Below are 16,749 nucleotides of genomic sequence, written 5' to 3'. Positions count from 1 at the left end.
AAAAAATAACAGCACGTGGCCACTATTCAGAATGATTACATCATGTACAGCAGGCGCTCCACAGTTCTCATCACACTGAATGGATTAGTTGGTTGGGTTTTTTTTCGGTTGGTTGGGATTTTTTTTGTTTTGTGTTTGGTTTTGGGGTTTGGGGGGTGGGGTGGGGAGGGGGTGTGTGTTTTTTTGTTTGGTGGGGTTTTTTTTTTGTTTGGTGTTTGGGTTTTTGGGGGCTTTTTTGGCCTGAAACTGTTCTGTTAAACACCCAACTAAACATATTGTCAAACTTCTTCGGCCAACTCTTGGCCTAGACATCACAGAGTATTACTGCAAAGAACTGAGGGTACAAAACCGCACAGCCAAGGACAGGGCCTTTCCCAGCTACTGCAAAAGGTGTTGAAAATACCTTGTAAGCTAAAGCTTCCCATTCAACAGGCAACACACCTCCTCTCTACTGCAGGTTAAGAACTAGTGGGTTTTGGAGATGGCTTTTACCTGCAGCGTTTGTCTGAGCAGCTGCTGGAGTCAGCTGCAGGAAAGGGCCTGGCTGAAAGGAAACCTGTTTTACCACACTGCTCTACAGTATAATGCACAATTGTTTCGTATTAACATATTAACTGGCTTCCCCCTACAATACTTCAGACTCAGATTCACTGAACAGTTTTGTAATACACTGTTAATCTACAGTAAAAGTTTTACCTTTCTTAAATTCTGTATTAACTTCAGCTGTCCAGTCCCCGATCATTTACTAATTCATGTTTAATAATGTACAGTAACTGAAAACCTAAAGTCAAATGTAATTCTTCTATCAGCACAACTCTCAGTAAATCCAAAGATCTTGAACTGTACGTCAATGATGTAATTTCAGGTATGGAACAGCAGCAGCTTTCAAGAATTTTGGTCTGTATAGTTCCAGATCCACTTTCCACTAGGAAAAAAAGTGTAATTACAGAATGCAGATTTCAAAATCTAAAATAGGCTCTGTTAGCTATACCCTTCAAAGTCCTGTATATGAAAAGCATAACACAGTTAAAAATCTCAATAGAAGAATGAGGTAATTTAAAAATTATTTTTAAGCTTTTTTCTAAGAAGCAAATCCATTACATTACCAACTTCGTAAAGCAGGACAAAGTTTTCCTTTGTGATTATTAGTGTTTTCCTGCAACATATAAAAACGATTGTAAGGAAAGCCAGAGCCACTGCTAGTAACTGCATTCCAAAAAAATAGAATTTCAGGTCAGCCTATACATCCTAAAACGGGACATGGTGTGTCACGGTTTTTCCGATCGCTAATTCCAAGGACTAAGATATCTGTCTTTGCTCAGAGCAAGCCAGCGTGCAGCCTAAGGGGAAGCAAAAAGAACACCACACCTCCAGTGGGGACAAAACCCCTGGTGATGACCGGTGCGCCTCCATTGCCCTCGCTTCAGAGGTCAGATTTGTCCTGGTTGCTGCTGGCAGATGCCAGGTCAGAATTCAGAAGGGAACTCCCAGTGAGCGTGGTGGAGCTCAGTGTGGAAGTCAGGGGAAGCTGACATAGCAGAGCATTAATCAGCAGTTAGCACGGCACAAATAGAGCTCCTAATCACAAGGACAATACAGTAAGGGGAGCTCAGATGAGCTCTCCCCTTTAGAGGAAAAACTAAGATTATTACTTTGGCGATGCAAGTAGCTTTTCATGGACAGCTTCAGCTGAATATGGCTGAGTAAATAATTTCTTATGAACACAACTCACCCCACAGATCAATCACCTAGTACACTTGTTTCTCCCCCAAAAGGAAAGACACCACTTTAGTTAATCACCAAGAGATACAGGCACATGATAAGCATCATTGGAAGACAAATAATGCTAGAAACAAAGATCTTACATAAAACGTAATAAACAGCTTTGTAAAACTGTGTAATAAATTAACCTCGCTAACCTAATATTTACAGAAGGACTGAATACAGCTTCACTGCATAGCAGAAAGGTTAGCATGACCTCCAGGCTGGTGTCCTGAAAATCATGATGAACTATAAAACTACAGATGCTCTCCATTTTATGTGCCTTCCAACAAAAACAGCTACAAGAAACCTGCAGAGATGCAGTTCCAGTCTACTGCTGGCAGACCAGTCTCACCATCAAAAAATCATGCCATGCACACTAAATGGTATCTATGCAAAACACAGGCAGTGACTATATTGGTTTTTTTCTCATGGGTTGCAGGAAGTTTTCAGTAGAAATCTACCAACTACCTGAAGAAAACAGGACAAAAAGTCAGACCAACAGCAACAGGAAGTAAAACACTGTGACTTGGAGCTTTTAACAGGTCTATCAACATATGGGTGGAGATGTGTTTACAATACTGGCCTCCAACTTAATGATGCAACATGTACTTTTAGTGCCTTTAGCATTAGAGGTACAGAGCTGGGAGATCTGCAAAGCAGAATTCACGAAACATCGAACTGCTTCCCTAATGTGCTTCAGCAGTACCATACAATCAGCTTGCAGTTATTCCTAAACACGTGGCTCAAAATAATGCGGCAATTTCAAACCCATCAACATGCTAGGCACGCAGGGCCACCTCAGCAGTGTCAGCCAGCAGTCCGAGAAATGGTAACGTTCATCAGCTCCATTTGCTCAGACAAATGAGATGTCAGCTCAGTGACATCTGACGTAATGACACCAAGGAAGGTGGGTTTTCCTTATATGTTGTCACAACATGTTTGACGTCATCATACCCAAACTTCAAGTAGCCAAAGCAATTTTAGTTTTAAAAACGATGACAGAAAGATGCATTTTTACTTCAGAATGAGTGACTATAATGGTGGAGTACATAAAGGAAAAAAGGAGAAAAAAATTAGTAGAATTGGATCTGATGTATTGCACGTGTGAAAAAAACACAATTGTAGGTTTCAATGTTGTATTTTGGTATATGAAATGAACAAAAAGTATCCCAGACCAGATCCTAAGAGGTATGAGCTATTAATAGAAAAAATAAAAGCATAAAATACTAGAACAGTTGTTGTGCTCACAGTCATGCTGACATCTGGCAAGGCACAGGTAATATTTGTTACTACCTCAGTAGACCTATCTACAGCAAAATGAGCCTCCAGCACACGGTCTGAAATTGAACATGATGTGTGGGTGAAAATAAAGTGTAATCTGGGGCTGCAGCAGAATTCTCACTTCTTCAGGCAATCAGCACAGCCACTGCTCTTTAAAGACTTCTCTCCACTGCTACATCTGCCCCATCTTTTCAAACACTGACTGATTACCCGAATTAAGAAGGTGTATCTGGTCTTAAAAAGTTCGTTTTTCATTAGCTTTACTTAAACAAACTACACTGTGCTACAAACAACAACAAAAACCCCCAACCAAACCACCAAAAAAAGTCACATAATTGCAACAGGCAATTCACATTTCAGTTCCATGCAATACAGCCTCTTATGCTGTGCAACACACCAAAGGAGGAAAATTTGTCTAACAGCAATAGATAAATATTACAATGTGTGTTTTAACTGTAGATAATAATGTAACAAAGAAATTTTGAAGGCTGGGATTTAGATACCTATTTTCTATCCAAATTTCACTGAACTCAATATTGAAATCCTTTCCGTCTTTAAAAATCATGCCTTACATCCCCAAATAGCTCAGGATATATCAATTTGGATATTACAAAACTGGTATAAGCAATGCCAGCTATCAACTTTGTATCTATGCAGGCAATTCCACTTTCCCTAAAACCGTACAGATCTACTAACCAAATCACTGCCAGTATAATAATGCCTTAGGATAGACTGCCCTCAGGAGGCCAAAGTGAAATCTCTTCATGGGATATCACATGGTACCACAGTCTGCACACACTAACTCAGCACACTTACATACTTTTGTTAACATAAAAGAAAGTCTGGAAAAGCTGTTCCTTGCAACAGCCCCTACTTACGGCTGCAATACTCAAAAAAAAAAAAAAACAAAACCCAAACCACCTCACCAACATTTTGTGTGTCCCACTAGAAACTTCTACTGGTGATAATCAATTGCAATATATGCCTCAAAAGTTGGAAAAGACTAACACAGCGAGTTCACTACAGCAAGTTCTAAGTTACAAACACATTTCTTACAAGATAAGCAGAAGTAAGGCTCCAATGACTTATCTAGGAGAAAAGAAGAACAAGAGTAGCCCATCATCTTCCCAAACACTAGAAAAATGCAGAGAAGAAATTCAAAAAAATTAACTTTCTAATCTTGCTCCAGAGATTAACTAGAGCCCAGAACATGCAAATCACGCTACCTACAAAGTTTAAACTAAATCAAATGTAAAGTCAACAACAGAACTGTTTTAGGTTTCCTAACTTGGCAGTGACAAGGCAGGCCACATAAGTGAGGGAATACTGCAATACACCATCCTCTGTTAGCGAGGTTCTCTCTGAAGCAGGAATCCAGCTGAGTTAAAAAAAAAGAAAAAGCACAATAATTTTGGGTGAGTCAGAAAGGGGGTTGCTGTTCAAGAGACCTGCATGCTGAATTACACACCAGCTGCAAAAGCAGCCACCCTCAACACATGCCTTGGTAGCCTTTTTATAAGTTGTTCTGGGGAGGCGGTGAAAGGCCATGGATGTACCAGTGACACGGGGCAGGGCAGGAGAAAAGATCTGGAGTAAAATGTAGATTAGGTTAAAGACCAGACCTGGATAGCAGCCTTCTTTCAAGTGCTCCCAAAGCTAGATGATGAGGCCAAGTTTCAACGCGTGCCTGAAAACACAGTTGCAGGAAGAAGAGTATAGCTTATTTAGGAACTGCACAAACATGGAGTGGTGGGAATTTGTAAAATAGTTAATTCTAAACCAAAAATAAGTAGGAAGATGTTGGTACTCAACAAAAGATTATAGGAGACTTTTAAGCAATATAGCAGGTGAAGAAACAGCAGATGAATAAGAGCACATGCTCTTGCTTCCACTATGAACAGAATCACAGAAACTTTGTATGTCTAATAGAAGAGGGGGCTGAAGTTTTCAAAATTCAATTGAGAAATCATGATAAGACAGTCAATCACACAGTCCTACTCAGAACACCCACATGCAAAAACCCCCAAAACATTTATATATAGCTCGGCATAAATGCTAGCATCACAGGATGTAAAATCCAAACATCTGTTTCTAATCAAGGGCAGGGCCATAACAAGCAAACCAGAAATATGATGGAAGCAAGACAAATAAGCAAGCTGTCGACATATCTAAGAAACTAATCAAACTAAGTATCAATATATTAACTCATCAAATCAAATATGGATTGAATTTCTAGGCCTAATAAGGTGAACTTTGCTGGTAGACAATATTATTGCCCACACAATTAAGATGATGGCAGTAGCTGTGACATCCAAGGACTCTAAGGCCAGTAATGTCACTGTAATGAAAGAAGGCAATTACCAGCAGGTTGGCTAAATGTCACACTGAAGAGGCCAACATCACTTTTTAAATAATTTTTTTTCATACAGCCAATCAGGGACACCCAATTCTGGCTGCGGTCCCTGGAAGCGTGCAAGACCTGAGTCAAAATGCTATTTTCAAAGGCTGGTTTTGTGATGGTAATTTTTATTTCTGCAAGAATATTGACCAAGTTATTAATAAAGACAACAGTCCACTACTGCAGACTTCCATAAAAAAGAAGCAACATAAAATAAGGAAATATGCTAAAATGAAACCAAAAAGACAAGTCAAAAAAATGACGATGCAATGCTTGAAGACAACACTAAGACTGTATGCACTGAACTTTGCTATGATGACTTCAAATACGCATGCCAAATTAAAATTTTTTGTGGGGAGGAAGCTGGCATGGGTTAAAAGCTACCAGAATTTAAAAGCCAACCTTTTTAAAAACAGCAGCCTAGCTTTAGCAGTCAAACGGAATCTGCCACTGAATGTAAGCTCTACAGACAGGTCAGAGTGCAGAGGAGCAATATGCAGAAGTGCATACAAACTGAATACCAGTTAGGAACAGCTACTGTGCCTGAGTAAGCCAAGCAGATGATCAAAATAAAAAGCAGTGTCCAGGGAAGGCAAGGCCACAGAGAAAAAAACTTGCCAAACTCTGAACAAAACCCTGCATCAGTTTTTGGTACCATGCAGAAACTTGAGAACCTCTACAGGCAACTTGCTGAAGGTTTTAACCCTCAGAGCAAACCATCAGAAGAGGTTACAGAGTAACAAATGGCTGGGGCTGGGGGTTACCACTCCCAAATTCTAAAGGAAATCAAGTAACTGCAGCATAAAACTTCTGGGTAAAAACCGCCTCATTACCAAATGACTGGAAGCTGACAGAAGTGCAGCAAGCTTTTGGGAGTTTTGTGGGTGGAAGGATCACTTGTTTTTTAAGTTAAGATACCAGAGGGATCCAGGGAACTACAGACTAATTACATTTTTCTGTACATTGCCAACTGCTAGAAATTGTTCTAAAGCCATGAAAACAACTCCATAAACATACTAATGAAAATCCTTGCTTTTGCAAAGGAAAGTCATGTTTGATAAACATTTTAGAGTTGTTCTAAAAACTGATGTGAGTAAGGAGATCTACTACAGCATGCTTGAAATTCTAAAAGGCATCTGGCGCATTCCCTTGCCAAAAAACATTAAAGATGCTGTGCTGCCAAGAGAAGAAGTTGTCATATCAGTAAATTGTTTAAAGATAGAAGAGAAAGGTTATGAATCAGCAGTCATGGACCGCCAAATGAACACCACAGGCACCTATGCTGGGGCTGGCAAAGTACAACCTATTAGTAAGGGTTCTGAGACAGCAAATTCTTAAGGCCACTGTATATTCCAGTCACACTAAGTTACTCGAAGTAATAAAGGAATAAGGGAATTCAACAAAAAATTGCAGAACCATTTCACTGAGGGAGTAGGTGTTAAAACCAGCAGACTAAATTCACTGTAGACAAATGAGAACAGTTCACACTGGGAAAATACAAAAAAACCAGTCCTAAATACATATATAAGGAAATGGGCTCCAGGTTGACCATTCATTATTTAGGTCCGAGTTATTGTTCTTCTATAACTTCTGAAGACATAACTGTAAAGGTTAGGAAAAGGCAAAATAAATCAGCATTATTTCTGGAAGCAATACAAACCAAAACACCCTGATATTTTTTTTTTAATGAATCCACAGTGAATACTGTGAGCAGTTCCACCCGTTCCTCCCTCCTTGAGAAATTGAAAAAGTAAAGGACAACAAAGATGACATAAGGTACAAAAGAGCTTTCCAGCAGCAAGCAACTAAAAGAAATACGACCGTTCAATTTGAAACAGAAACAACTGAGGCAGGCAGGATGGGACACAGGTCTACAAATCCAAGAGCGACACAGAGAGCACACAAGAGGGCTGTTACGATGTCTCATCACATGTAAGAACCCGCAGGCCTCAAACAGAGCTGTCAAATAGCAGATTCAAACATACCAGTCACAAATGGCTGGGGGAACAAGAGTCTGCTAAGGAGACACCACCACACACTTCATCTGTTACCCACCGCTACGCATTCACTGCTTCTGGGATGTCACATTGGGCCAGACAGAACCCCAGTCTGACAAACAGTACTTCTTAGAGTAGATGTGCACAGTAAACAATGAAGTGGATTACTGTTTTTAACTCATTTTCAGTTCTAATTCACCAGTTTGAAGAAAAAGGGAGAAAAGGTCTTTTAAAACCATGACTTTAAGGCTACAAACACTTCAGTCTGGTCCTACAGCAACAGCAGTAATAAAAACGTAAGTATGTATTGCAACATTTTTTAAAAATTACTTCACAGAATGCCGTGCTTCTTCTGAGGGTGTTATTCTAGGTTTTAATCACAAATATAAACTAAAAACGCCATTGCTAATAACTTATTTAACAGTTCCCTTTCCCAACAAAACAAGGCATAAAAATAATCAGGGTCAGAACCCACTAAGAGGAAATTATTTTTAGTCTCTTAAGTTTGGCTTCCTGTTAGGATATGTCACACAGGCTTTGCCTGTAACATACTAAAGACAGGTACGGGCAGCAGCCAAGCTACTGACATATTACTACTTGCCTAGTAAAAATGGAAGTACCAGCTGTCCTTCCTCACCTTCAGTGCCCTTGGAAAAAAATCATCTGTTCTCTGGCCAATTCCTCCTATCAAGAGACACATAATTAACAATTCTATATTTGGCACAAAGACACATACGACATACAACTTTTCATAGCAAATAACACCACCTTTCTACAAAGAGATAACAGAAACATAAGCACCCCTGAAACGACTACCTTTGGTGGTGGTTTATATTCCAAATGAGTAACGCAAACAACTGTAAAATCCCCTGAATATACAGCTATTCCTTGTATTATTTCTCCATACATACCTGCAAGAAGCTTGAAAATGCCTGTTTTCTGGCACAAAGACAACATTTCTCAGCTGCACAAATGAAGACAATCTCAGCCTTTAAAGGCTCAAAGTTATCATCGGTGACATCTCTTCTTTCTGTACTTTGGTTTGTGCCAAGAGAGGAAGTAATTTCAAAAGCTGAATCAACATCTGGATCATGATGCAATGAACACTGGAGCTAAGAAGTGAAGGTCCTAAACCACATTCATCATTTTCTTCAGAGTTTATAAAAACATCAATTACCCAAAATTACTTCATCTCAATAGAAAAGCCTGAGGTTAAATTTTTGGTAACTTTTCAGCAAGAGAGGAACACTCAGGATCATTTACAGCTGAATAATTACTCTGCTTCAAAAGCTGCTTTGAATAAAATAAATGGCTATTTTATTGACTACACATACATATTAAGGAGCATCAACATAACAGCTGAACTGAGCATTCAAGAAGATACAGAGCAAAACATCTCGACTTCACACTCTGGAAGCGACACATGTTTTCTAAACATCTAGTGAGTCAGTGAAAAGCCTTTTACGCGGCAAGGTCTGCAACTGTACTGTCCACTAGTGTATGTGCAGCTCAAACTCAGAGTATTACCACATTAGCAACTGCAATGAGCAACCAACAGTCCTTCACTCAAGTGCTACTGGATTAAACAAGCGCTGTACATACATTCAAGAATGGAACCGAGCAGGTTTTGTCTTTATAAAAGCACACTGCATGTAATCAAATCTCCTAAAGGCAATTCAGGTATGCTGCAGATCTAGAAGCTCCCAGCTTTGTAGTGTTAGCTACAAACAAGCAAAACCCAAAGGAGACTCCTTGCCACTTTGTATGGACTCACTGATAAGACTAAAAATTATGCAGTTCACAGTCTTCGCCCTACATGACAAACTTGATGCAATCATACCTGCCAACGAATAAACATGCCTCCACACTTTATTAACCTTTGTGTAACATGATAATTTGAATAAAATCTCCACTGTATCCCAAATTGGGAAACATTATAAAAATATAGTGACTAAAAACGTATCAGCATGTTATTTTAAACAACCACCATACCAAAGTCAGATCTTTTTCAACTTCTTGTATACACAGACTTCGTAATACCAAATGGACTCTTTCAGGTAGCTAAACATACACGCTGGACTTTACCGCTGCTGAATTTCTCCTCTGACTAAATAATATCAAGTCAATTACATACATCAAACTTCAAGCAACTTCCACCCCTCTCCCTTTCATTAGAATATATTTATATATTACCATCATGACATTAAAGCAGGTACCCATTCAAGGTCATATTTAAGTCAGAAGCTGCAAGCCTCCATCTACAACTAGAGTACTCCCTGTAACATAAGGGGACTCTAGAAGAAAGGCAACAGCTTGTGCAACTTCACGAGGCTCTCCAAATCTTCCAAGGAGAATTGCTTTCTTCAAGTGGTCTTCTTCCAAATGAGCAGTCATCTCTGTGTGAATAAAGCCTGAGAGAGGAGAGAGATTTGCAGAGTTACCTAACTTTCAACTAAAACTGACTAGCAGGTTTTCCCTGGAATCCTCCAAAGTTAAATCTACTGCCAGGATTCAGCACCAGCTACCATTCTTGATGGTCTCAGAAGTCAGTCCACATAATTTTATGGCCAAGATCAATTTTTTATATAACCAGTAAAATGCCTTCCCATTTTGGAAGCATTGATGTAATAATCAAAATGCAGAGATCCATAGAAGTCCATTAAAAAAAAAAGGTAACTAAAATTGGGTCCCAAACCCACATTTAGTATCACTTCTCTTGAAAGACAAAATATGCTCATTTCACCAAAACATTCTCAATAAAAACCTGAGTATGAAACCTTTGGCAAGAAACCCCTGCAGCTTGCAAGCGTTTCCATTGTATTTTAGAACTGATGACAGCACTTGCATAATTTCTGTTAAAGAACTCATTTGAAGAACATGTCTTAACATTTCTGAAGGACATCCTGCCATCCTCACCCCTGGAGCTGAGTAGTTAAGAATTACCAAGTTCTAGAACAAGTTATTTTTGTGCTGATAAAAGATATAAATTTTACTTCACAGGCCTTGGCAGCCATTCGTACTGAAATGACCCAAATCCAAGAGGCCACCTTAGAAAACTATTTGTTGTTGAGACACAATCACAGTTGTGAGGAATTTAAGGGAATGTTTTATTTCAATCTCTTAGATAATTCACAGCTACTAGAAAGTAAAATACAATAGTTGAGAGGATTAGCCTCTGGACCTTATGAAACAGAAGGACTGGATCTTTCTTGGTTAACCTTGTGGCTTCCCAATTTAGGATGGCTAAAGCAACTGTTTGTAGTCATCTTATTGATTGTACTAATAATCATAACCTCTTGTTGTCTTATTCAGTGGTCCCTGAGGAGATATAAATAAATTATTTGAGACTTGGGAGGTGTTGAGACACCTCGAGCCTCAAAAAGGGGGGAAATGATAGAGGACAACCCCCCCGAATACAGGGGAGTGTTAGTGTGAACCTAAGGAGTGTTGCTTAGCGTGAATCTAAGGGATATTGCGTATGATTAAGTTAGCGTGAATATAGACTCTTTCCTTTTTGTTTAAGCATTCTTAATAGTTAATCTAAGGCTAGGGCCAAGATGTCCTGGCCATCAGCTCGCTCATTTAATTAATGACAAGCATTTCTTTTTAGAAGAAAAATGAGTGAGAGTTGCTAAGAGAAAATAGTTTTAAGTTGTTTCTACGTAACAGGAGTTAGGATGCCCCATCCGCCAAGATCACCAAAGACCCCTGAAGAAGGAAAGCATATGTGGAAGAAATTGAAGCGGAGCCAAGAAGAATGACTCAGTGCCAGTTATATAACTTATGTAGATTACAATGAGTATGTATTAGGTAGAATATGTACGGACATATTGTATAAATACGATACAGTGTGCTTGATTTGTGGAAAACCACCGAGCACCCAGGCTTGTGCAACCCTGAAATAAATTTACAGTGTCTCTCCTGAGTGTGTGATTATTGGCTCAATGCACACTGGGCAACGAATCTGCTTTTTGGATAACACAGGCAGACATACTCTTCCAAATTTTTCAGTATCCCCTCAAAAAGCCTGAAGGTTTTGTAAAAGAACATATTATACTTTAAACCGGAAAAAAGGGATTAAGAACAGTTACTTACAAAAGCTGAAGAAAACAACAGCAATTTGTCTTAAGTTACTTTCAGAGTACAGAAAATATCCAGCAGTCTTGATGATCGTGTATTGCAACAGTCAAGCATGTAGGAACTTCCCAAAAACTAACCTGGAGCAACCACGTTGACTCGAATTTGTTTCTTTGCTACCTCTTTAGCAAGAGAGCGTGAAAATCCAACTAATCCTGCTTTGGTGGCACTGTATACACTTTGACCAGAGTTGCCTTTAAGTCCTACAACACTCCCTATAATAAAGAATCATCAAAGAGAAGGAAAGATTAAAAGGCTAATTTGAAACATTGCACTAGCTTTATCATTTTAGTTTTAAATTTGGAAAGGAAAATTAGATTAAAAGGAATTAAAATTATATTACTAAATGTACTTTATAGCTTACTGCTGGGATAAGCAAATCCCTCAATTATCTGTGATTTTGGTGGAATCTATGTTTTCTATGTTGACCAACAGGCACCAGGAGAGTAAAATGAAGAGCTTTCTAAAAAAATATCCTTGCACAGGGAAAAAAAAACAAGGAAACCAACTGTACCTATTTGAGTCTTAGTTCATAACTAGCAGCTGTAGATTTACATACTGAAAGAGCTGATAAGGAATGGTATTTTTTTTTTCAATAAAATATAAACCCTGAGGTGCTTATTACTGAAACAAGCTGGCTTTGCATTTAGAAGTTGCTGAAATTACACAAAAAAAATAAGCATTCATAAAGAAATGCTAAATATGGAATATCTAAATTAAAAGAAAACAGTCAATTTACAACTCCCAAATCTTTCTCAAAAACTATTACATAGAATTCCACTGGATTAGACAAGCAACTTACCTATATTGACAATAGCACCTCCTTGCTGTTGAATCATGCTTTTCACAGCAGCTTTGCATGTCAACATTGTTCCCAAAAGGTTAGTGTGAATCTGGGCTATCATATCTTCAGTCTTGGTTCTCAGTAACAAACCATCCCTGGCAAACAGACCACCAAACCCAAAAGAACTCACTGAACAATGCCAGTGATCACATTTACTCATAATAAAACACGACTGATGAATGGATTTACACAGTTCTAGACATTCTAGCATTCAAAATGACGACGTTGCAAGGATGACACATAGCAAGAAAAAAATTTAGATAGCTTCTGGCAACAAAACCTCCTTTGCAGAGAGGTATGAAACATTGGTTTGGTCTATTTCAGGGTGAAGAAGTGGAAGAAAGAGCAGTAGAGGGGGAACTCAAACTCAGAATGCAGAAATGCAGAATGCAGAAACTACAGTGATTTTCACGTTAGATTTTCACCTTCATCAGAACAAAGTGAGTGCTTAATACTGTTTTCAGATGTACTCAGTAACAATACTCTTACTAATGGCAAGGGGCGTTAGCACCTTATAGTAAGATATTCCCATCTAGAGTTACATATAATCTTGTAACAAATAACTAACCTGTTGATCCCAGCTGCATTAACCAAGTAGTTTATAGGACCTAAATTCCTCTGCATCTCCTCAAAAGTACTTTGGACTTCTTGTTCACTGGATACATCACAGCTAAGTGCCACGTGTCCTTCTGTATTGAAATAAAAGCACATCACAAAAAAGATGGTATACCATTCTTCGGAATTTATCAAATCAATTGCTAAAACAGATGGTGAACTAGTTGTAACTCGAGGAACCCATTTTATCATGAGAGACTTAAATAAGGACAGTTTTCAAGCACGGTATTGATCAGCTATGTGACAATTTCTTGTTTTATGTTTTGGCCTTTTCAAATCAGAAGTTCAGCATGAGCAGACTGGTCTCAGTTCTGGCTTGGTCAGGAGCCAAAAGATGACTCAATGCACACCACCTCCCTGTTGTGACCTTGAACAATTCCTTTAATCTTACCTATTCTATCTGCAAGATATGGATTGTAACATGCTTAACTTTCCCAAAGAATATCGTAAGAAGAAAATTGTACTGATATAGCTTTCCTTCCAAATTTCTCAGCCTTTACTTTCCTTTTCATCTAGTTAAACAGTGAGGTTTATTTTATGACTTACTACTTTTACAAGTGACCTATGCAGTGAAGAAATTATTGCAAAGCAGCATACATACCACCCAGATTACGTGCAGTGGTTTGGGCTACTTCCAGATTTCTAGCAATAATCGCCAGGCGGCAGCCTTTCTGTGCCAGTAATTCTGCAACAGCTTTTCCTATTCCTCGGGATCCTCCAAAAACGGCACAAACCTTGCCCATCTTGAAAAACAATTCACAAATTGCAAATAAACCATGAATTGCAGGTCCATTATAGCAGGCAATAACCACTGTTCTTGTCAACATCACGGCCCTTTTACTAGTCTGTAGCATTTTGTAATATCAGATTATAGAATTAGTGATTTGTTAATTTTTATTCACAAAAAAAACCAAATACTTGAGCTAAATTAAGACACCACTTCTACAAATACAAGTTAATTCTTAATGATTTCTGAACTAGTAAAAAAATTATGCATGTAATCTAGTGTTTCAATGCTAGTGTTGTGATAACTCCCCTGCAATTGATTAAATATCCGATTTATGCATTGAAAGACCATAATGTATCATTCAGCTGTTTAATCAAAGCCAGCATAGTAACTGTAATTATATTGTTCCTGCAAGCACTATTTTTGTACTAAAATCATTTAGCTTCAAGATCTCACTCAGTCCTAAGTATCTGTGCTGGACACCCACACTGCAAACACTACTGAGCAAGATTTGATACTACTGTATTTACACTAGTTTAATACTAAGTTACGCTACATAATACTATGTTTTACGACTAGCCTCAGGTTTTGTTTCTGCTTTTGAAGAAAAAGAAGCTTTTTGAAATGTGAAATGATTCTGAAGTAGTTAGCTTAAATGTTTAGGAAGGAGTGTAAGAAGAAAGCACTTCTGTAGAATGCTCTTTTATTCTGCGACCTCTAAAAACCAATCAGCTGTTCTGGGATTTCCTGAGGAGCCAGAGGCAGAATCCAAGCAACAGTAATGAACCTCTTTCCCATGCATTTGAATAAATCCTTTTTGAACCCAATTATACTTTGTCTCCATAACGTCCTGAGGCAACAAGTTTCATTATTTGTAGAAAAGTACTTCCTTTTGTTCTTAATTTGCTTTCTGATTAGAGAATCCTAAGCATTTTTTGTCATATCTTCCCCATATTGTTTGTAACTTCAGAGGCTACTCTTCTGCATTTTACCCTCCCCCTATATCCTCTTTCAGGTCTATTTAGCAATTCCTATACATATGGAAGCCATTCTGTATCTCACTACAGACTGTCCAAGTTTTTACTCCTGCCACCCTACCTTTGCCTTCCTTAGGTCTATTATACCCCTTTTGACATGCGCTAACCAGAACAGCACAGTGTTAAGCATACAAGGACACCATCTACTCATACAATGGCATAACGATTTTGGTCTTCTGTGACAGGGCCCAGAAAAGCAGACATCCCTTTTCTGTAACAAAGTAAGCATAAGTGCTTCAAATCAACCTATGTGCCTGCTTCCACTAGCAAGTTTAAATCAGCTTCCTTGGAGCAGGAAGAAGATTAAACACTTGTATCTCAGGTTGTTCTTTCAAAAGAACACATATAAAAAGATGCCCTGAGTGAAGACGCTTCCTTAGTGATAAAAACAGGCACCACTACCTCAGTAGAAAGACTGATCTTTGGGGTAGCCTTCATTAGGTAGCTAGACTGCAGGAGATGAATCGAGAGGTCTTGCACCCAGTAACTCCAGCTCTTACAGCCTTAGCAGACTAAAGGGACAACACGTATTCCATTGACAGATTAATTTTGTTAGAAACAAAATCCCAGTCTGCCTTCTCCATAATGACTGATCTCTTCTTTTGCAGAATTACCACAGTGACTTTTGGAAGTTCTTGCCTACTTGTTGCAGCAACGTTATACTGGGGTTTCCTCCTTCATATTTTGTTCCTACCAGCACTGAGCATACCTACTGTCTTATTTTTATCTGAAACACAGAATAATACAAATTCGGAGGGATCCCTCTGGAAGTCATCTTGTCTAACTCCTCCATGCCTAGGCAATGTCAAGTGAACCATCTAACACTCTCCATAAATGCTGTCAGACCTAGATGGATTTTCCAAGTAATTCTGAACATACTTAGCTACACAGGACCCAAAAAGCTGCCTGTGGGGTGAGAACTTCTTTATAACATATTACTCTAACCTTCCTAGTTTCTTTGAGAAGGGAAAAAATCTTAGTGATTCCACCCTTCTCAGGAGATACAGTGAAAGTCCCATGTGCATTAACCAGGTATTTACAGGGGAGCGTTAAGGCCTACCTCCAACGCAGCAATGTACAATTTGTGTTTAACACAAAGGAGCGATACAGATTCTTCAGAGTTGTGACTTGGGGGGAAAAAGCCTGCAGTAGGATTAATAACCCTATATTCCCATGTCATATAAAAGCAGGAAAGAACAAGTATCTTTTGAGCAACAGGCTCATCTAGGTCGCCACACAGCGCACACAAGCGCCCGTAGCGCCTTTGCCCTCCCCGGCTCTCCTCCTTTCAGAGCAGACTACTCAACCCGTAACCACCAGGGCTCCGGCGGCGCTGCCGGTGACCGCCTCGCGGCGCACAGACCCAAACCCGCTGCAGGACACCTTTCAGCAAGGGCCAGCCGGGATAGCGCCGCCCCCCGGGCCGGCCGTCCACAGCAGCCGCCCTCGCCGCCCCCCCAGGACACCGCCCCCAGCCCCGGGACAGCCCGCCCTCCCCTCTCGGCAAACCTCTGTTTTCCTCCCCGCTTTCTGTGGGGAAGGCGGGGGGGGTGGGGGAGATCTGGGCTCCCACCGACCTCCTCCGGCCCGAAGGCGGCACCTCTGTCCCGCCCGCCGCCCTCACGGCTAAGGCTGGCCGCTCCCCGCCCGCAACGGTCGCTCGCGCGCGCCTGCCGCGAGGCCTAACGGACCCCGCCCGTGACGGGAGGAAGGAGCGCTCACCCTGCGCCTCCTCACCGGGGCAGGGCAGGGCAGGGCGGCGCGGCGGGACGGCGGAAAGGAAGGGGGGAGGCGGCGCCCCTCGCAGCACGGCTTCCGCCCGGCGACCAGGCTCAAGGCGGAGCCCGCGGCCCGGCCATCGGGGCGCGGCGCCGGACGGGAGCCCGCCACGCCGCGGGGCAGGCCGGGACGCGTAGTCCGCCGCGCGGCGGCGGTGCCACGGTGGCAGG

The 16,749-nt window shown here is 40.3% G+C and overlaps 1 protein-coding gene across 3 annotated transcripts; it reads right to left on the bottom strand.

Moving 5' to 3' along the window:
- Nucleotides 1-8,731: 8,731 nt before the first annotated feature.
- CBR4 (carbonyl reductase 4) lies at nt 8,732-16,666 on the bottom strand. 3 transcript variants are annotated; one of them, XM_064449752.1, is made up of 6 exons: nt 16,310-16,666; nt 13,638-13,779; nt 12,990-13,110; nt 12,380-12,516; nt 11,658-11,792; nt 8,732-9,851 (listed from the first exon to the last, which is right to left on the bottom strand). In XM_064449752.1, exons 2-6 carry the CDS (start codon nt 13,777-13,779, stop codon nt 9,673-9,675), a joined length of 714 nt encoding a protein of 237 aa, XP_064305822.1. In that variant the 5' UTR covers nt 16,310-16,666; the 3' UTR covers nt 8,732-9,672. The 3 variants fall into 3 exon arrangements, with proteins under 3 accessions (XP_064305822.1, XP_064305823.1, XP_064305824.1); XM_064449753.1 differs by having other exon boundaries at nt 16,523-16,666; XM_064449754.1 differs by lacking the exons at nt 11,658-11,792; nt 16,310-16,666.
- Nucleotides 16,667-16,749: the final 83 nt, after the last annotated feature.

The sequence above is a fragment of the Phalacrocorax carbo genome, chromosome 4 (genome assembly GCF_963921805.1).
Source record: "Phalacrocorax carbo chromosome 4, bPhaCar2.1, whole genome shotgun sequence".
Taxonomy (NCBI): Eukaryota; Metazoa; Chordata; class Aves; order Suliformes; family Phalacrocoracidae; genus Phalacrocorax; species Phalacrocorax carbo.
This window is presented reverse-complemented; position numbering and strand designations above follow the sequence as displayed.